Below are 21,717 nucleotides of genomic sequence, written 5' to 3'. Positions count from 1 at the left end.
TTTTCTTTTCCTTTTGGACAAAGATAAGCACATTTTCCAGCATTTTCTTTGTGATGATTAGTAAGAAAATAATCTTCTATGTACCAAAAAAAAAAAAAAAGAAAATAATCTTCTTCCTCCTTAAGCAAACATTTTCGTCACTACTACTGTATTAAAACCTCTCTCTCTCTCTCTCTCTCTCTCTCTCCCCATTCTTCAGCATTTCATCATAACCGTCTTCAACACGATAGTCTAAATTACCATAAACCCCTCTCAATTTCCATTGATGCCAGCCACACTCACAACATTTCTCGATTCACATCGCCATGGCTGAAAACCTCACCGTCCTCTCCGACGCTCTTTCCTTACCGTCCGCCGACTTTCTTCATAAGCTCCGCTCCGATGATGCCGTTAGATTAGGTCTCGATGCTTTCTACTGCCTTCTTCGTCGTGGTCTCGAATCTTCCGGCGATCAAACTTTACATCTTCACTCATGGACTGATTCTCAGATTCACGCGATTTCTTCTCTCGCTAACTCAATCGCGTCCTCTTCTCGATCTTTATCAGGTACTATCATCATCATCATCATCGGAACTTAATTTTGTTTTTGTTGCGTTTTTTTGCTATTGCGAGATTTTTAGCTCGTTTGTATGATCCTTGTTGTTGCAGCTGCAATTTGTTGATTTTTTTTTTGAAGTGTTCGGAAATGATTTTATGTATAGTGTTATTTTTGTAACAAATTTTTTTGGTGTTGTGTGAATAGTTGAGCAAGCGGAAGGAGTACTTGTTGCGATTGTGCAGCAGTCTATAGAATTTGCTCTGTGCTATTTGGAGAAATCTGGATTTGATGATGATGAACTTGGAATTCAGGTTGGCTTTCGATATTGTAATAGTATGGAAGTTCTGTAGTATGAAAATTTGATGAAGAGTAGTGTGTGCATGGTTTGTTGAGTTTTGAGTATGATTTCAATGAAGTATAATTTAATTTTTTCCTTTTTCTTTAATCGTTTGTTGGAAATTGGAATTATCTGTCGTTTTCTTTTTCATCGATGATTATTTTCATTAAGTCCGTCAGGAACTCACCAAGGTTTTAAATTGTGGTCGCGGTCACATCTTTGAGATCTAGCCTCCAGGTCAAATGGGTTTCAAATTGCGGACTTCAAATGCCTTGGTGTTGCAGCTAGCATTCCATAAACATGTTTTTTGAATTCCTGCTATGAGTATCTTAGCTGATTTGCATAATCATAATTGGAATGAAATGATACCCAATCCATTTTTTAAGTTAAAAATTGTAAGGATTGCTTTTCTGCAAGAGTGCCTTGGAGAGTAGTGTGCATGGTTTATTGGATTTTTAGCATTTATTTTGTTCAAATAATGAAAAATGCGAAACGCTAAATAATATTCAAGTTAATAAATGATTTATTTATTTCTTTATATGTATGCAGAAAAAAACTACTATCAAAAAGTAAAGGGGTTTTATAGAAGTTGTTTTTTTGGTTTACAGTTTTAAAGAAGTTCAATTCAGTCCTTTTTCTTTAATCATTCTCTGGAATTGTTTGTCGTTTATTGTTTAATCAATGATTATTCATAATTCATTACGTCCACTAGGTAACTGTTCTCTGGAATTGTTTGCCATTTATTGTCTGATCAATGATTATTCATAATTCATTACGTCCACTAGGTAGCCGTTCTCTGGAATTGTTTGTCGTTTATTGTTTGATCAATGATTATTCATAATTCTCTACGTGCACTAGGGATTCAACATCAATGTTTTAAATATTGGTTGCGGTTGCATCATGATTGTTGATATTTATGAGAGTCATGGTCAACTGTAGCCTCAATTGCGACCGTGGAGACTTAAAACACCTTGGTGGCGCTGCCGTATTTCGGAAAACTTTTCTTTAAATCCTGCTCGTCATATGATTCTTATTTCTTTTTGCATAGTTATGATTGGAAGGGGAAATGAATATCATACCAGTCCAGTTATAAAGTTAAAAATTTTACGAATTACTTTTCCACAAGACTGTTTTGCAACCTTTAACTATGTTGAAACTCAATGGAGCAACAACAACAAATATTTTATTGTGAAAGATAGACTTGTCAGTTGGAAAATTTTTTCCCAGCCTATTGGATTCCACACACTCAGAGAGAGAGAGAGAGAGGCTACATAATAGTGGAGAGGGAATATCCTCTTCCCAATTGATCCCGATAGGATTTCAGTGTTGGACCTCAATGATGAAGTACCCAATTCTCAACTAGTAGGGTGGAGAAACGTAAAAATTACAATGAAGATGATGGGCAACCTCTAAAGAACAGAAAAAAAATAAATTAGACAAAATAAAAATGGATTTCTTAGAGTTCAGCATATGTTCGTTTTAAGCCATTGTCCCAAGCCTTTATTAGATACTTATTAAACTTGGGCACTAAATTGAATTTTGGGGCTGGTTTTATTTATCTTGCTTCATGCATATGTATGGCACTGTGTACCAATAGGTTTTTCTGATTTCTATACCTGAGTATGGTAGGAGAAAAAGTTCTCTCCTCATATCCATTTATAGATAAAAAAATTGTCTGGTGGGCATAGCTTAAACTTTTTTAATTGTTTTAGAACTTATTGTCTTGGTCTGTGTATTTTTCTGTTAGAGTGATGGTATTTTTTTTTTGTGCATCACCAATTCTTTTTAAACCTTTCAGGCCAACATGATACATCTCTTAGAGATAGCTTTGGTTGATGGAACAAATATGGTAGTGGACATTTTACAACCTACAACTGCAAGTGCCTTAGTGGATTTGCTGCCAATGGTTGATGATTGTTGTGGTGATTATGTGGATGACTACAAAAAATGCCGTTTAGAAGGTATCATGTTAATAACCAATAATTACCCCACTGTTGTCTTGTCATGGTTTTCCTGCTAACCTAACCATTTGCTCATTTTTTTACTGATTCATAAAAGGATTTCGGTGCTCAGTGGAAGAAAAATCAATGGATTGGCTTCTGAAGACATTAGCTTCTAAACACATGCCACATGATAGGCAAGAATCTGGATTCAGTGAGCAGACTTATGATCAATATCTCAACACTTTTGTCTTTCTATCCCAGCACTGGGCAGTTGTCCATGGAAAATGCACCCCTCGCCTGATCTTGCTGTGCAATAAACTGGCTAATGTACAAGATGTATTTGATGAGCGGGTTTTGGGCCAAAGTTTTCGAAGGAGGCTGTCATTCATTTTGAGAATGTTGAAGTTACTTGGAAGTCTCATGACGGATGTTCCGTATGTTGAATATGATGCCTCAATAATGAGGGCAGTTGCGTCATTTACTGATACTTTGTCTAATTTGTTTAGAGTTAAAGTCGAGTTTGTGAATACTTATGCTTCTGTTGACGGAAGTTTTGATAGCATCGTTTTAATGGTTACAGAAGAATTTCTTCACGATGTTCAGGTTATTTTCGGTAATAGCAATGTAGCTCAGAATATCCAAGCATGTGTTGTAGTATCTATACTAGAGAGTTTGGATTCTTCTGTTTGGATATATGACAAAACTGATCCAAATTCGAAGCCCCCCTTGGCTTTCTTCCCTCGATTTGTTGTTTATACTCTGAAACTCATTAATGATCTCAAAAAACAAAGGCACCAGATTTCTTTTGAGCGGAAAGACTTTGATGTAGAACTTGTTGGCAGTTCTACTGACTCAGAAAACAGTTCTTTTTCATGCCTTGTTCATCGTGGGTCTGTTCCTTTGCTGAAGGGATACACTTTTGAAGAGCTTATAAAACTGATATTTCCTGCATCAAGCCAATGGGTTGAAAATTTGATGCAACTTGCTTTGTTTCTTCATTCTGAAGGATTGAAATTAAGGCAAAAACTGGAAAGGTCCCATTCTAGTTTGGCAAAAGTTGCTGGACCATCCGAAATTGAAAATGCAGTGTGCCATGATGATGAGGCTCTTTTTGGAGATCTTTTTTCTGAGACAGGGCGTTCTGTTGGATCTACAGATGGGTGTGAACAACCACCTGCTTCTGCTTTAGTTTCTAACTCCAGCAATCAGAATATGCCAATTCAGGCTGCTATAGAACTTCTGAACTTTCTTAAAACATGTATCTTCTCTACCGAATGGCATCCTTCCCTTTTTGTTGATGCTTGCAGCAAGCTCAGTAGTAGAGACATTGATATTTTGCTTTCCCTACTCAATTGTCATGGCTGTTGTTCTGAAGATAATATGTCTGATGGTTGTATCCCTTCACGTGAAGATGGGAAGATTGGGCTCATCCATGAAATATGCTTTGATCTTCTGCACAACCTTCTCACAAACCATGCATTGAGTGATTCACTTGAAGACTACCTTGTGGAGAAGATCCTAATTGTTGAAAATGGTGCTTTTAGTTATAATGACAGGACCCTCACCCTGCTTGCTCACGCATTATCTAGTAGGGTTGGTTCTTCTGGCAGTCAGTTGAGAACAAAGATTTTTAGGGGATATGTTGCCTTTGTTGTCGAGAAGGCGAAATCTGTTTGTGTAAACTGCCCAAGTATCAATGAACTCGTTGGTACTCTTCCTTCATTGTTTCATATTGAGGTAGTTCTTATGGCCTTCCATTTGTCCCATGAAGATGAAAAGGGAGTGATGGCAAACTTAATCTTTTCAACCCTCAAAGAAGTTGCTAACCCAGTGTTGGATTTGAACAGCTCACTTTTAACATGTTGGGCTTTAGTGGTTTCAAGGCTGATCTTAGTTCTTCGCCATATGATATTTCACCAACAGACTTGTCCTACATCATTGCTTGTAGATGTGCGGTCTAAGTTGAGGGAAGCACCACTGTCTAGCTCATCTTTGCTTAATAAGGTTAATGATCACATGACATCTTGGTCATCAACTGCATTAAAAAGCATTGCAGGTGGATTGGTTGGACAGGAGGTTTTTGTTGGTAGCTTGATTGGACAACTAATTGATGTTTCCGAGTCTGCTGCTTCACTTAGTGTGGATGATTTGATGATTGACAAATTAACTCTGGATTGGAAGGACATATACTGTACTTTTTCACTAATTCTTGGATTTTGGAGAGGCAAAAAAGCCACTGCAGTGGAGGATCAAATTGTTGAAAGATATGTTTTCAACCTTTGTTGGGATATTCCATATATAAGCTCTGAAGCAGACAATTCAGTTATATCTTGGAATCAAGGGCAATCTGTAGATCTATCTGACATGTTGCATTTTTTCCACTTCAGCCATTTACTCGTAGGCCATCCAGAGACCTTTGGGAACTTCACTAGTATTCCAGATGTTGTATTGAGCTTGCTTCAGAATTTAAATGCTTTTCCCATACCAGAAGGCATTGAGGAATTAGGTTGGGATTTCCTCAGAAGTGGAATGTGGCTGTCTCTACTGCTTTCCTTCACTAATGTTGGCATATGGAGATATTGTATAGACAATGCAATTTCTGGACATGGTCTAACCTGGACTGAGAGTGCTTTTGGGGATGAAAAATATGCTAAACTTGCCGGAAGCATGATTTCCTCCATGATTGACTCTGGTCAGTTTTTATTGCTTGTAAGCCTGTTCTCATCCTTGCTAAACAAGCATGTGCAAATTTATCAGAAAGCTTTCCTCGATGTCCTAAGTTACAAACAGAAGGTGGCTCCTGGGTTTTTACCACTCTTACTGCTGAAATATACTGGAATCGACAAAAGCCTGCAGGACGAGCTCTTGGAGAGGAGTGGCTCCAATGCAGGCGAGCTGCAGTCTGTTTTGAGCATCATATCAAGGTTGGATGCTGCTGTTGATAAAAAAGCTTCAAGGATTCTTCCCAGAGCTTATTGGGAGTGCATATTGCATGGTTTTCCTTTCAGCTCTTCTACTTCTAGTGCGACTTTGCTCTCTTGTGTTCTTAGCGTAAGAGGAATCATTTTTGTTCTAGATGGGTTACATAAAATAAAAGAAGCAGGAAGAAATATTGACTCTGAGACTGAAGTCTTTTTACAAATTGTTGATACAATAATGATTATAAAGTGTGATAGAATCTTTGAAAGTGTTCATCAGAAATGTGACACTATCTATCACAGCTCAAGTGCAGAACTCGAACTGTCAAATTATACAAGCCTTATTCTAATAAAGCAAATGGAAGGGTTTTTGAAGGACATGAATGCTAGAGGAGCAAGTGATTGTTTTGTGCACGAATGGATAATCTGCAAAATTGTTGAGATATTAAGCAGTCTTAGAAAAGATCCTTCAAAGTCTGTTATATTTCACTTTTATCTTGGTGTTGAGAATGTGCCAGGGCAGATGAGTAAGCTTTTGCAGTTGCATCTTTGTGACTGTTTGGTTCTAATTGATTCCCTAGATACATGTTTCTCTGAATCAGTGAATGTGAAAGTTCTTGGTTTCTTCGTAGATCTTCTGTCTGGAGAGCAACTTCCTCATCTCAGAATGAGGATACAAAGGAGATTCCTTGACAGAGATATACAGAGTGTATCTAAATGGTTGGAGAAAAGGCTTTTAGGAACCATAATGAAATCAGATAGTGGGGTGAACTGTGCAAAGGGGAGTTCCATTTCTCTACGGGATTCAACCATAAATTTTATTCTATGCCTGGTATCACCGCCATCTGAAAAACAGTCAAAAGAGTTGCAACATCATATTTTCAATTCTGCACTTCTATTACTTGATAATGCTTTTTTGCTATTTGATATACATGTGGCAAAGTCATATTTCAATTTCATTGTTCAAATTTCAAGAGGAGAGTTCCTGATGAAACAACTTTTGACGAGCACTGTAATGTTGATGGGGAAACTGGTGGGCAATGAAAATCTGCTTCCAGGACTTAAGTTTCTATTTGGATTTATTGCAACTGTCTTGACTGAATGTGGATCTGGTAAAGTTTCGTTGCAAAGGATAACTAAGAAGTGTTATTCTGGAAATAGTGTTGGGGTGGGACACACGTCTGCTCGACTGGTTGGGTCCAGAAAAAATTCTGAGGCATTCATCATTTCCTCCAATAAAGAAGGAGGATCAACTTCTCTAGAATGTGATGCTACTTCGGTAGATGAGGATGAGGACGATGCAACTTCTGATGGAGAGGTGCTTAGCATAGATAAGGATGATGAGGAGGATGCCAACAGTGAAAGGGCCCTTGCTTCAAAAGTTTGTACATTTACTTCCAGTGGAAGCAATTTCATGGAGCAGCATTGGTACTTCTGCTATACATGTGACCTGACTGTATCAAAAGGTTGCTGTTCAGTCTGTGCAAAGGTTTGTCATCGAGGTCACCGTGTAGTCTACTCACGCTCAAGCCGCTTCTTTTGTGACTGTGGAGCTGGAGGTGTTAGGGGTAGTAATTGTCAATGTTTGAAACCACGGAAATTTACTGTAGATAACAGTGCACCTGTTCGTGGTTCTAACACATTTCAGTCCTTTTTACCCTTTCCTGAAGATGGAGATCAGCTGCCAGATAGTGATTCAGATTTTGAAGAGGACATAATTTCAGATGTAGATAACTCACTCAGATTATGTATTACAAAAGAGCTTCAAGAAGTAATTCCATTGTTACTGGAAGAACTTGACGTTGAGAGTCAAGTGCTCAATCTTTGCTCCTCCTTGATGCCATCAGTAATTAGTAGACGAGACTCCCACCATTCTAAGGATAAGAAGATCAGTTTGGGTGAAGACAAGGTGATTTCTCATTGCATTGATCTCTTGCAGTTGAAGAAAGCTTATAAAAGTGGATCATTTGATCTCAAGATAAAGGTTGATTATTCTAATGCCAAGGATCTCAAGTCACACTTAGCAAATGGTTCTCTTGTGAAGTCATTGCTCAGTGTTAGTCTACGAGGTCGTCTTGCTGTTGGTGAAGGTGATAAAGTTGCTATATATGATGTTGGACAGTTAATTGGTCAGGCCACCATTTCACCTGTGACAGCTGACAAGACCAATGTAAAACATCTTTCTAAAAATGTTGTCCGCTTTGAGATTTTACAACTCGTGTTCAATCCTGTGGTTGAGAACTATCTTGTTGTAGCTGGTTATGAGGATTGCCAGGTTCTAACATTGAATCCTCGTGGTGAAGTGATTGATCGCCTTGCCATTGAACTTGCGTTGCAAGGTGCATATATCAGACGGGTGGAATGGGTTCCAGGCTCACAAGTTCAGTTAATGGTTGTGACCAACAGATTTGTCAAGATATATGACCTGTCCCTGGACAACATCAGTCCAGTGCACTACTTTACTTTGTCAGATGACATGATTGTGGATGCCATTCTCTATACAGCTTCCCGGGGCAGATTGTTTCTTGTTGTTCTGTCAGAAAATGGAAACATTTTCAGGTTTGAGTTGTCAGTCAAAGGGAATGTTGGGGCTGTGCCATTAAAAGAACTTGTACAACTCAAGGGAAGAGAAGTTCAGGCAAAGGGATCGTCATTGTACTTCTCTTCAACTTGTAAACTACTCTTCGTATCTTTTCAAGATGGTACCACACTGTTGGGTCGACCAAGCTCTGATGCAGCCTCCCTAACAGAAATGTCTTCTGTATTTGAGGAGCAAGAAAGTAAGACGCGGCCTGCTGGAGTACATCATTGGAAAGAATTGTTGGCTGGCAGTGGATTATTTGTTTGCTTATCAACTGTGAAATCAAATTCTGCTCTCGCGGTGTCCATGGAAGAACATGCCATACTTGCTCAGAGTATGAGGCATTCAGTAGGTTCAACCTCCCCTATAGTTGGTATGACTGCATACAAACCACTATCGAAGGATAAAATCCACTGTCTTGTCTTACATGATGATGGTAGCCTTCAAATATATTCGCATGCTCCTGTTGGTGTGGATGCTGGTGTCATTGCAGCATCTGAGAAAGTTAAGAAGTTAGGTTCTGGCATCCTCACTAAAGCTTATGCTGGAACAAATCCTGAGTTTCCTCTTGACTTTTTTGAGAGGACTGTATGCATCACGCCAGATGTGAAACTGGGTGGTGACGCCATCAGAAATGGAGATTCTGAAGGAGCTAAACAGAGTTTGGTAAATGAGGATGGTTTTCTAGAAAGTCCCAGTCCTACGGGTTTTAAGGTATCTTCTATCACTTTTCAGTTCAAAGCGAATATATTACTGTATTTTGTCGAACACTTTTTCAGTTTGAGATTAGAGATAACACTGTAGAACACCATAGCCTAAGGTAAGGGTGTGTTTGGAAACTTTTAAAACTGGATATTTGGGGTGCATTCTGGCTGTTTTGTAGATGTAGGTTGTTTGGTTATCACACAAATTTTATAATAGTGAACTAATTTTAAGATCAGCTCTCTCTCTCTCTCTCTCTCTCTCTCTCTCTCTCCCGGTTCAACAAAGTCAAGAATAAGCATGCAAAGTTTTTTGAATATTTTGAGATAATTATTTGGAAACAATGGTTTGATCCCTTGAGAGAACTTATTTTGCTTTTACACAAACCATATATAAGCTAACATGATTTTAGCAAACATGTTTGTTGATGAAACGCAATTTACACACCCAGGCTCAAAGACATACACTAGATTGTGTTCAATTCATTATGATTTGGAAAGTTCAACCCAGGAATTGTCTATAAATGATTCAAAATTTTCTTTTAAAATTGTACGGGTTATATCCCGAATACTAAAATAGATCCATTCCAAACCATTACATGTTTTTACAATGTCATCACTGCAATAATGTCAGCTGCTTTTGATGATGTGTGTCAAGTGATTGGATACAGCATTTTTGTTCCCTAATTTCTTTCTTTATGCATTTTCACAGATATCCGTCTTCAATTCAAACCCTGATATTGTCATGGTTGGTTTTCGAGTTCATGTGGGTAATACATCGGCAAGCCACATACCTTCCAGTATTTCTATTTTCCAGAGGGTTATTAAATTAGATGAAGGAATGAGGTCCTGGTATGATATTCCATTTACTGTTGCGGAGTCTCTTCTTGCAGATGAAGAATTTACAGTGTCAGTTGGACCAACCTTTAATGGCTCAACACTTCCCAGAATAGACTCACTTGAAGTTTATGGCCGAGCTAAAGATGAGTTTGGTTGGAAAGAAAAAATGGATGCGATTTTAGATATGGAAGCAAGAGTACTTGGTTCAAATGCATCACTCGGTGGATCTGGAAAGAAGCGCCGATCAATGCAATCTGCTCCTATCCAGGAGCAGGTAATAGCAGATGGGCTTAAGCTGATTACCAAGTTTTATTCATCATGTAGGCAACAAGATTGCACAAGGCTTGAAGAAGCAAGAACAGAGCTGGGAAAACTCAAGTGCAAGCAACTATTAGAAACAATATTTGAGAGTGACAGGGAACCTATTCTGCAGGCTTCTGCTAGTCGTGTTTTACAAGCAGTTTTTCCCAAGAAAGAGATATACCATCAAGTAACCTATTTAGTATCACTTGGTTCTCTATTTTGTTTTTTCAACTTTGTCAATGTTATGCTAATTATACTATCTTGACTCTTCTCACATTAGGTTAAGGATTCCATGCGGCTCCTTGGAGTGGTCAAATCATCTTCACTACTGTTGTCAAGTCTTGGGATAGGTGGTACTGCAGGAAGTTGGATAATTGAAGAGTTCACTGCTCAGATGCGTGCGGTTTGTAGGATTGCATTGCAACGCCGTTCAAATTTAGCAACATTTCTGGAGACAAATGGTATTGTTTTGTTCTCGCTGATTGAATCTTAAATATATGGATGATAAGTTTAAACAATCCTCTGCATGAAATTATTTTATTGAGATACTTCTATATTTCTATATGTAGTACATGATTTAAACTACTTTTGCTGGTGTAGGCTCAGAAGTGGTGGATGCACTTATGCAAGTTTTATGGGGAATATTGGACTTTGAGCAGCCCGACACACAAACCATGAACAACATTGTTATGTCTGCAGTTGAACTTATTTATTGTTATGCTGAATGCTTGGCCCTGCATGTAAAAGATTCAGGTGTGCACTGTGTAGCACCTGCTGTTGTATTGCTCAAAAAGCTTCTTTTTTCGTCTGATGAAGCTGTTCAGACTGCTAGCAGGTTTTTTTTCTCATTCTGTTTTCTTTTTATATTCCAAATTTGATGTTCAGGTTTTTACACATTTTTTTTCTTCCAGTTTGGCCATATCTTCGAGATTGCTTCAGGTTCCTTTTCCAAAGCAGACACTGTTAGCTCCAGATGATGGTGTTGAGAGTGCAGTGCCAGTTCCTGGCTCAGCTGACGCAAGTGCTAGAAACAACCAAGTCATGATTGAAGAAGACACTATCACTTCATCTGTTCAATATTGTTGTGATGGTTGTTCTACTGTACCTATACTTAGGCGAAGGTGGCATTGCACCGTTTGTCCTGATTTTGATTTATGTGAGGCTTGCTTTGAAGTACTAGATGCAGACCGACTTCCTCCACCACACTCTAGAGATCATCCTATGACAGCAATTCCAATAGAAGTGGACTCAGTGGGAGATGGCAATGAATTTCACTTCTCACCTGATGACGTTAGTGACTCGTTGCCTGTACCGGCTGATAGCAACATGCAGAATTCTTCTCCATCAATTCATGTCTTGGAGCCCAATGATTCTGGAGAGTTTGCTGCTGCATTGACTGATCCTGTCTCAATTTCTGCTTCAAAACGAGCAATAAATTCCTTACTACTTTCTGAGCTTCTTGAACAATTGAAAGGATGGATGAATACAACCTCTGGAGTCCGAGCAATCCCTGTTATGCAGCTTTTCTACAGGCTGTCATCTGCCGTGGGTGGACCTTTCATAGACAGCTCAAAGCCTGACAGTTTAGATCTAGAGAAACTAATCAGATGGTTTTTGGATGAAATTAATCTCAACAGACCATTTGTTGCCAGAACCCGGTCATCATTTGGGGAAGTTGCAATCCTGGTCTTCATGTTTTTCACATTGATGCTTAGAAACTGGCATCAGCCTGGTAGTGATGGTTCCATGCCAAGACACAGTGGAACTGCTGATGTTCATGATAAAAGTGTAGTCCAACTTTCTTCATCCACTTCGACCACTTCCAAGACTTCAGTTGATGACCAAGAGAAGAATGACTTTGCATCACAGCTGCTTCAAGCTTGTGATTCTCTTAGGCAACAATCTTTTGTAAATTATTTGATGGATATACTGCAGCAACTAGTGCATGTTTTCAAATCTCCTATTAACAGTGAAGGTGGGCATAGTAATGCTGGACCTGGATGTGGGGCTTTGCTTACAGTACGCAGAGATTTACCAGCTGGTAATTTTTCACCTTTCTTTTCTGATTCGTATGTGAAAGTGCATCGAACAGACATCTTTATGGACTACAACAGGCTTCTACTAGAGAATGCTTTTCGACTGGTGTACACACTTGTTCGGCCAGAAAAACATGACAAGACTGGAGAAAAGGAAAAAGTATACAAGTTGTCTTATGGGAAAGATTTGAAGCTAGATGGATATCAAGATGTTCTCTGCAGTTACATCAACAATCCTCATACCAACTTCGTAAGGAGATATGCCAGGAGGCTTTTCCTACATCTCTGCGGGAGCAAGTCTCACTATTACAGTGTACGTGACTCTTGGCAGTACTCTAGTGAAGTCAAGAGACTTTATAAACACATAACGAAGTCTGGTGGTTTTCAAAATAATCCCATTCCATATGAAAGAAGTGTGAAGATTGTGAAGTGTCTTACCACCATGGCAGAAGTAGCAGCTGCACGTCCTCGTAACTGGCAGAAATACTGTTTAAGGCATGGGGATATTTTGTCGTTCCTGATGAATGGAATATTTTATTTCGGTGAAGAGTCTGTTATTCAGACTCTTAAACTTCTCAATTTCGCCTTCTATACAGGAAAAGATGTTGGTCAGACTTCACAAAAAACAGAGTCAGGAGACTCAAGTTCAACCAAATCGAGTATTTCATCTCAAGATTCAAAGAAAAAAAAGAAAGGTGAAGATGGAGCTGAATCTGGTTCAGAGAAGTCCTATTTGGATATGGAGGCAGCAGTAGATGTCTTCACTGACAAGAGTGGCAATACCTTAAAGCAGTTCATAGATAGTTTCCTTCTGGAGTGGAGTTCAGTTACAGTGCGTGCAGAGGCTAAATTAGTTTTATATGGTGTTTGGCATCATGCCAAACCACTGTTTAAGGAAACTATGCTAATGGCTCTCTTGCAGAAAGTCAAGTGCCTCCCAATGTATGGCCAAAATATTGTGGAGTATACAGAACTTGTCATTTGGTTGCTTGGAAGATCCCCTGATACTAGTTCAAAACACAAGATTTCGGAACTTGTAGACAGATGCTTGACTTCTGATGTAATTAGGTGCATCTTTGAGACACTTCATTCACAGAACGAACTCTTAGCTAACCATCCAAATTCTCGCATATATAATACTCTGAGTGGCTTAGTGGAATTTGATGGATACTATCTTGAGAGTGAACCTTGCGTTGCCTGCAGCTCTCCAGAAGTACCTTACAGCAGGATGAAGTTAGAATCCCTGAAATCTGAAACAAAGTTCACTGATAATCGCATCATAGTGAAATGCACTGGAAGTTACACAATCCAGACTGTGACCATGAATGTTCATGATACCAGAAAGTCAAAATCAGTCAAGGTCTTGAACCTATACTATAATAACAGACCAGTTACCGACTTATCTGAGTTGAAAAATAACTGGTCTTTATGGAAGCGTGCAAAAAGCTGTCATCTTGCATTTGATCAGACTGAGCTTAAAGTTGAATTTCCAATTCCAATTACAGCTTGTAACTTCATGATTGAACTGGATTCATTCTATGAAAATCTTCAGGCATTGTCTCTTGAACCATTGCAATGCCCACGCTGTAGTCGTCCAGTCACAGATAAGCATGGTATATGTAGCAACTGTCATGAAAATGCATATCAATGCAGGCAATGTCGCAACATCAATTATGAGAATTTGGATTCTTTTCTGTGCAATGAGTGTGGGTACAGCAAATATGGGCGGTTTGAGTTTAATTTCATGGCGAAGCCAAGTTTTACATTCGATAATATGGAGAATGATGAAGATATGAAGAAGGGGTTAGCAGCCATAGAGTCTGAGTCAGAGAATGCTCATCGGCGGTATCAGCAACTTTTGGGCTTCAAAAAGCCGTTACTTAAAATTGTATCAAGCATTGGTGACAGTGAAATAGACTCACAACACAAGGATTCTGTGCAGCAAATGATGGTTTCTTTACCCGGACCCTCATGTAAAATCAACCGCAAAATTGCTCTTCTTGGAGTCCTGTATGGTGAGAAGTGCAAAGCAGCTTTTGATTCTGTCACCAAAAGTGTTCAGACGCTGCAAGGGCTACGCAAGGTGCTGATGAATTATCTGCACCAGAAGAATTCTGATAATAGCGTGTCTTCAAGATTTGTGGTGTCCAGATCACCGAATAACTGCTATGGCTGTGCAACTACATTTGTAACGCAATGTCTAGAACTTTTACAGGTGCTTGCAAGGCATCCAAATTCTAAGAAACAACTTGTTTCAGCTGGCATTTTGTCTGAGCTATTTGAGAATAACATTCATCAAGGTCCTAAAGCTGCCCGGGTCCAAGCAAGAATTGTACTTTGTTCTTTATCTGAAAGTGATGTAAATGCAGTTACTGAGTTGAACAGTTTGATACAAAAGAAAGTTTTGTACTGCCTTGAGCATCATCGCTCCATGGACATCGCAGTGACTACACGGGAGGAGTTGCTATTACTTTCTGAGGTGTGTTCTTTGGCCGATGAATTCTGGGAATCAAGATTACGTCTCGTATTTCAGTTATTATTTTCTTCCATTAAGTTGGGTGCCAAACATCCTGCCATATCTGAGCATGTTATTCTTCCTTGTCTGAGAATTATTTCTCAGGCATGCACACCTCCAAAGCCTGAGATGCCAGACAAAGAGCAAGGCCTTGGGAAGTCTTCTGCAAAGACAAAGGATGAGGTTTCTCAAAACGTACCTGGGTCCTTGACTGGTGCTGTCAATGTTGGTGGAACAAAGACATTTCCAGACTCATCAGAAAGAAATTGGGATGCCACTCCTAAGACTCAAGATATTCAGCTATTGAGCTATTCAGAATGGGAGAGCGGAGCTACCTATCTTGATTTTGTTAGAAGGCAATACAAAGTGTCTCAGGCAGTCAAAGCTACAGGCCAGAGATCAAGACCCCAACGTCATGATTACCTGGCACTTAAATATGCTCTGAGATGGAAGCGTCGTGTTGGTAAAGCAGCTAAAAGTGAGTTGTCAGTGTTTGAGTTGGGATCATGGGTTAAAGAACTTGTTTTGAGTGCATGTTCACAATCTATCAGATCAGAGATGTGCTCTCTCATAAGCTTGCTTTGTGGTCAAAGTTCGTCCAAACGGTTTCGGCTTCTGAACCTAGTGGTTTCTTTGTTACCTGCAACACTTTCTGCTGGTGAAAGTGCTGCGGAATATTTTGAATTGCTATTCAAGATGGTAGATTCAGAGGATGCTCTTTTATTTTTGACTGTTCGGGGATGTTTGCGGACAATTTGTACCCTAATTTCCCAAGAAGTAAGTAGCGTTGAGTCTCTGGAAAGGAGCCTACACATTGATATAACTCAGGGTTTTATCCTTCACAAAATCATAGAGCTTCTTGGTAAATTTCTTGAGGTTCCAAATGTTAGATCCAGGTAAGATTGCTGCTTGAATAGTTTTACTTTTGAGATTAGTTTTTTGATTTACATCGTCTCATCGAAGTAAATTTTTTATTCCAGATTCATGCGAGAGAACTTACTTTCTGAAATTCTTGAAGCCCTTATTGTAATTCGTGGCTTGATTGTTCAAAAGACAAAGTTGATAAGTGATTGCAATCGTCTCCTTAAAGATCTTTTGGATAGTCTACTACTAGAAAGCAGTGAGAATAAGCGACAATTCATTAAGGCCTGTATCAATGGTTTGCAAATACATGGAAAGGAGAGGAAAGGACGTGCTTGTTTGGTATGGATTAATTTTACTTTTCATTTTCCGAAGTGTTATAACTTGTTCTTTTCTCTAAAATCAGTTGTGACAATTTTTTATCCAACAGAGTATCAGTTTGGTTATGTAAGAGGATTAGAACTAACAAAAAGATATTAGATGTTAAATTTATAGTAACCTTTTTACTTAGAATCGTTTTAAACTTTGGTGCGTTTTGTACTTGCATTTGCAGTTTATCTTAGAGCAACTCTGCAATCTGATCTGCCCCTCAAAACCCGAACCTGTATATTTGTTGGTCCTAAACAAGGCACATACTCAGGAAGAGTTCATAAGGGGCTCAATGACCAAGAATCCATATTCAAGTACTGAGATTGGCCCATTGATGCGTGACGTGAAGAATAAGATCTGCCATCAGTTGGATTTATTAGGTCTTCTTGAGGATGACTATGGAATGGAATTGTTGGTTGCTGGTAATATCATTTCTCTTGATTTGAGCATTGCACACGTTTTTGAGCTAGTGTGGAAGAAATCAAATCAATCTTCTAATGCAACTAGTTCCAACTTGGTGTCGTCAAATGCTGTCACCTCATCTAGATATTGCCCACCTATGACAGTGACTTATCGCCTTCAGGTCTGTTTCTCTATCAGTGACCATGTTAATCGGCTCATTCGTTTAAACTTTTGGTTTTGAATTTATTTTATATATGTATACAATTTTCAGGGATTGGATGGTGAAGCAACTGAGCCTATGATTAAAGAATTGGAGGAAGATAGAGAGGAGTCTCAGGATCCAGAGGTTGAGTTTGCCATCGCGGGCGCTGTTCGTGAATGTGGTGGACTGGAGATACTGTTGGGCATGATTCAGGTAGACAGGAGTGATCTCCCTTTATATCCATGAACTATGCTTCCACACACACACATGTCAAGCCAATAAATCCTTTCTTTGTTTGATTTCTTGTCTTGAACACTGTAGCCTATAGCTTAGAGCACTCTAGGATTAGAAGCATCAATCACAAAGAAAACTGTTGCGAAATCCTCTTTATTTGCGGCCACTTTTGCTGTCTTTTATTGGGCCACTTGATTTTCTACATTGTAGCGGCACATCACCTTTAGTGGGTTGGGGATAGAGGGCTTAGTACCACATTGCTAGTGACTAGTGATATGATTTTTTGTGCTTATAAGTTGTTTAATACATTACAAAGTCAAATACGAATTTGTTTCTAGCATTATTCTTTTGTGATCGCTTTGAGTATATGATTGTCTTTAACCTCTATTTTTTAAGGTATCTACTTCAAAAGAAATTGTGTTTTGCCTAATATATGTATTGTTACAGGCATTCTCATCCACAGCTACTCTGTATGTTTGGTGATTTTAATAAGATGTCATTCTACTGCTTGCAAATTTAAATTGCTAATATAGTTTTCTCACTTTTCCCTATTTACAGCGTCTAAGAGATGATTTCAAGTCCAATCAGGAGCAATTGGTTGCTGTTCTTAATCTTCTTATGTACTGTTGCAAAATTAGAGAAAATAGACGAGCTTTGTTGAAGCTAGGAGCTTTAGGTTTGCTTCTTGAAACTGCAAGAAGGGCTTTCTCAGTTGATGCCATGGAGCCAGCCGAAGGTATACTTTTGATTGTTGAAAGTTTGACTTTAGAAGCAAATGAAAGTGACAGTATAAGCATTACACAAGGTTCCTTTACTGTCACTAGTGAAGAAGCCGGGACAGGTGAACAAGCCAAGAAGATAGTTCTTATGTTTTTGGAGAGACTATCTCATCCATTGGGGATTAAGAAATCAAACAAACAGCAGAGGAACACAGAGATGGTTGCTCGAATACTACCTTACTTGACATATGGTGAACCTGCTGCAATGGATGCTCTAATCCAGCATTTTAGCCCATACCTGCAAGATTGGGATGCATTTGACACTTTGCAGAAAAAACATTTGGACAATCCAAAGGATGATGATGTTGCTCAGCTAGCTGCAAAGCAGAGGTTCACACTGGAAAACTTTGTTAGAGTTTCAGAGTCACTTAAGACAAGTTCCTGTGGTGATAGATTAAAAGACATTATCCTAGAAAAGGGTATAACTAAATTTGCAATGAAACATTTGAAGGATAGTTTTGCCAATACTGGGCAGACGGGCTACAAGACCAGTGCTGAATGGGCACAGGGTTTAACACTGCCTTCCATCCCTCTTATATTGTCGATGCTGAGAGGTTTGTCAATGGGACATCTCCTCACTCAAAAGTGTATTGAGGAGGAAGGTATCTTACCCTTGTTGCATGCCTTGGAAGGAGTTTCAGGAGAAAACGAAATTGGGGCAAGGGCTGAGAATTTGTTGGACACACTATCTAATAAGGAAGGAAAAGGAGATGGATTCCTGGTGGATGAGGTGAGTAAGTTGCGTCATGCAACTAGAAATGAAATGAGACGCCGGGCTTTGCGTAAGAGAGAGGAGCTGCTTCAGGTATTTTATATAAAATACCTCAATTTACATTATTTTTAGATTTTCATAAGTTGGTATTTTCTATGACTTCAAAATTAGATTGGCAATTAGCGGACTCTTTTGTGTCAACTCTTGAACAAAATGTTTGATGTGAAGTTGGAGATTTTGCTCAAAATATTTTCAATTGGATTGTAGTACAATATATGGCATTGTGTAGTATTACTTGGAATGTATTAGAATCTGATTTCCTGTTTTATTTTGCCTTGTCTGTTATGTATGATGCAGGGGCTAGGAATGCGACAAGAAATGTCTTCAGATGGAGGTGAACGCATTGTTGTTTCCCGGCCTGTCCTTGAAGGTTTAGAAGATGTACAGGAGGAGGAGGATGGGTTGGCATGCATGGTGTGCCGGGAAGGATACAGTTTAAGACCTACTGATTTACTGGGTGCTTACTCTTATAGTAAGCGTGTGAATTTGGGCGTAGGCACCTCAGGAAGTGCCCGCGGAGAGTGTGTTTACACCACTGTAAGTTACTTCAATATTATTCATTTCCAGTGCCATCAAGAGGCCAAAAGAGCTGATGCTGCCTTGAAGAATCCTAAGAAAGAGTGGGATGGGGCAACACTTAGGAACAACGAATCTCTCTGTAATTCTTTATTCCCTGTCAGAGGTCCATCTGTTCCAATGGCGCAGTATATCCGCTTTGTTGATCAACATTGGGACAACCTTAATGCTCTTGGAAGAGCAGATGGAAGCAGGCTTCGCCTGCTAACATATGACATTGTTCTGGTATGTTATTTGGCCTCAACATGTTGTCTTTTTATGGTTTTTTAATTTTAAATGGTGAACTTGACTGATAAGATACTTAAAGGAAAAACTGAAGGAATCATGTTCACCTACATGTAAATGATTGGATTATGTCCCTTTTTGGATAAACAACTTCATTTGCAGCTTATAGCATAGATACTTATTATAAGTTATTTCCTTAACAACAGATAAAATAAAGTCAAACTATTTTAGTATAAGCTATAAGCTGTTTTCATAAGCTACCCTGAAGAGTATGTGAAACTAAGTTGAAAACAACTTATGAACATGTCATAAGTTGATTTTATAATATCTCCCAGAGTCTGACACGTTCTTATTCTAGTAGATAAATCATTTAACGTAGAATATTATTATATCTACAGAGGGATGTCCCTGCAATTATTTCTACACTGCTTGAATGATCAAGTGATTTTGTCTCATTCTTGCTAATGCATTTTTCCCGTCTTTGTAGATGTTAGCTCGGTTTGCAACAGGAGCATCATTCAGTGCGGATTGCCGAGGTGGGGGACGGGAAAGCAATTCTCGGTTCCTCCCATTTATGTTTCAAATGGCACGCCATCTTCTTGATCAAGGAAGCCCCTTGCAGCGTCGGACCATGGCCAGGGCTGTATCAGCATATATAACCTCTTCTACATCAGATCTGAGACCCTCTTCTCCGTCTGGCACCCAACTTACATTGGGAACAGAAGAAACTGTCCAATTTATGATGGTGAACTCACTTCTCTCAGAGTCATACGATTCCTGGCTGCAACATCGTCGCGCTTTTCTGCAGCGTGGAATTTACCATGCATACATGCAGCACACACATGGTCGTACCACTGCTCGTCCATCGTCCATTTCAGCCTCTGTACAAGGTGTGGAATCTGGAAGTACGGACCAAAATGCTTCAACAGAAACAGGGCAGAATGATGAGCTTTTATCTATCATTCGTCCAATGCTTGTCTACACAGGTTTGATTGAGCAGTTACAGCATTTCTTCAAGGTCAAGAAATCGACTAGCACAGCATCTGCAAGTACTGGTGGAGCTTCATCCGCAACAGAAGGGGACGATGAAAGTGGAAGCCTCGAAGGTTGGGAATTGGTTATGAAAGAGCGACTCTCGAATGTGAAAGAGCTTCTCGGATTCCCGAAGGAATTGATTTCCTGGCTTGATGACATTAATTCTGCCAGTGATCTGCAGGAGGCCTTTGACATTGTTGGGGTTCTGCCGGAGGTTTTGTCCGGTGGGTTCACCCGTTGTGAAGACTTTGTGCAGGCTGCAATCAGTGCAGGGAAAAGCTGAAACTATATGAACCTCTCTTTTCATATATTCAAATATTAACAGCATATCTTATACTGAGAGAATGTAAAACGCTATATATGTACTATGTTCTTTTGAACTCACAAAGCTGATATCAAATGAAAAGGGTATTGTGATGAACACGGGCTTAAGCTATTACTCCATGCAAACAAACATGTTCGAATCAGGAGAACTCCTTTTCTCGCCCCCCTCATGCCCTTTGGATGGATCAATCCAGAAAATATATATATATATATATATATATATATATAGAGGATGTATATTATGAGAATGCTAAAGATATATGAGAATATGAGAATGAAATAATAGCCATTAGATTAAAATGGATGGTTGAGATTAAAGTAATTATTGTGAGTCATGTCACATTCAACCAAACATTTCCTTCTTCCGTATCTTACTTCTCTCTTACCATTCCCGACCGGTTCTTCCCTTTCCTTCCACCACTAGTAGTTCCGGTCGGTCGCCTTCTTCCATCATCGTCGGTTGTCGGCTTGAGAGCCTGGTTGCCGTTTCTGGTTGTTGAGGGATTGTAAAAAATTAGATCTAATTCACACCACTTTAGAAGATGTGATTGTTGAGCATGATTGCCTTATTCCGATGTGAAACTTTCAGCAGCCAGTTGAGAAAACTATGAATTGATAAATTGAAACAACTTTAGAAGAGGAATTTATTAAATGGTTTGTTAAGGATTACGCTAACGGTGGACATGATGATGGTGGATCTGTGTCTCGTCCCTTTTGTTCTTCAGTTACCAACAAGAAATTTGTGAAGGGATATTTTCAAATGGTTGAATTGCTTATATATAGCTATTACAAATTGAATTTAATATTGTTCTTCTTTTGATTTGGTAGCAACGAGACCTTGACATTGTCTTATGTTATAATAACCTTGTGATTGATTTATATTAACTGGTGTAATTGAATGGTTGCAGCAACAATGTCGTAAGATTTACTTGTGTGCAAGACAGCGGTCGGAACTGAGACGGCGGTCGGAAGTTTATGGGTCAGTGGAGGTTGGCCAGAACTAAGATGGTGAATTCATTGGTGTATTGCTGTATCCATCGGCGGCTGCGGGGGTAAGGCGTGAGAGAGAAAGATTCTTCGAAGGAATGAACAGTGAAGAGAGAAGTTGAAGGGTTTGTGATTGAGTGGAAAAGACACATTAAAAAGTATTTTAATCTCAACCATTCATTTTAATCTAATGGTTATTATTCATTCTCATATTCTCATATATCTTTATCATTCTCATA

The 21,717-nt window shown here is 39.1% G+C and overlaps 1 protein-coding gene across 1 annotated transcript; it reads left to right on the top strand.

The window, feature by feature from the left end:
- On the top strand, positions 1 to 20,588 carry LOC123889727 (auxin transport protein BIG). Its single transcript, XM_045939193.1, has 14 exons — positions 1 to 546; positions 743 to 849; positions 2,674 to 2,836; positions 2,934 to 9,031; positions 9,731 to 10,348; positions 10,442 to 10,622; positions 10,762 to 10,996; positions 11,073 to 15,608; positions 15,693 to 15,915; positions 16,127 to 16,525; positions 16,616 to 16,759; positions 17,339 to 18,364; positions 18,629 to 19,132; positions 19,620 to 20,588. Exons 1-14 carry the CDS (start codon positions 306 to 308, stop codon positions 20,448 to 20,450), a joined length of 15,306 nt encoding a protein of 5,101 aa, XP_045795149.1. The 5' UTR covers positions 1 to 305; the 3' UTR covers positions 20,451 to 20,588.
- Positions 20,589 to 21,717: the final 1,129 nt, after the last annotated feature.

Source organism: Trifolium pratense, linkage group LG6 (assembly GCF_020283565.1).
Source record: "Trifolium pratense cultivar HEN17-A07 linkage group LG6, ARS_RC_1.1, whole genome shotgun sequence".
Classification (NCBI taxonomy): Eukaryota; Viridiplantae; Streptophyta; class Magnoliopsida; order Fabales; family Fabaceae; genus Trifolium; species Trifolium pratense.
This window is presented reverse-complemented; position numbering and strand designations above follow the sequence as displayed.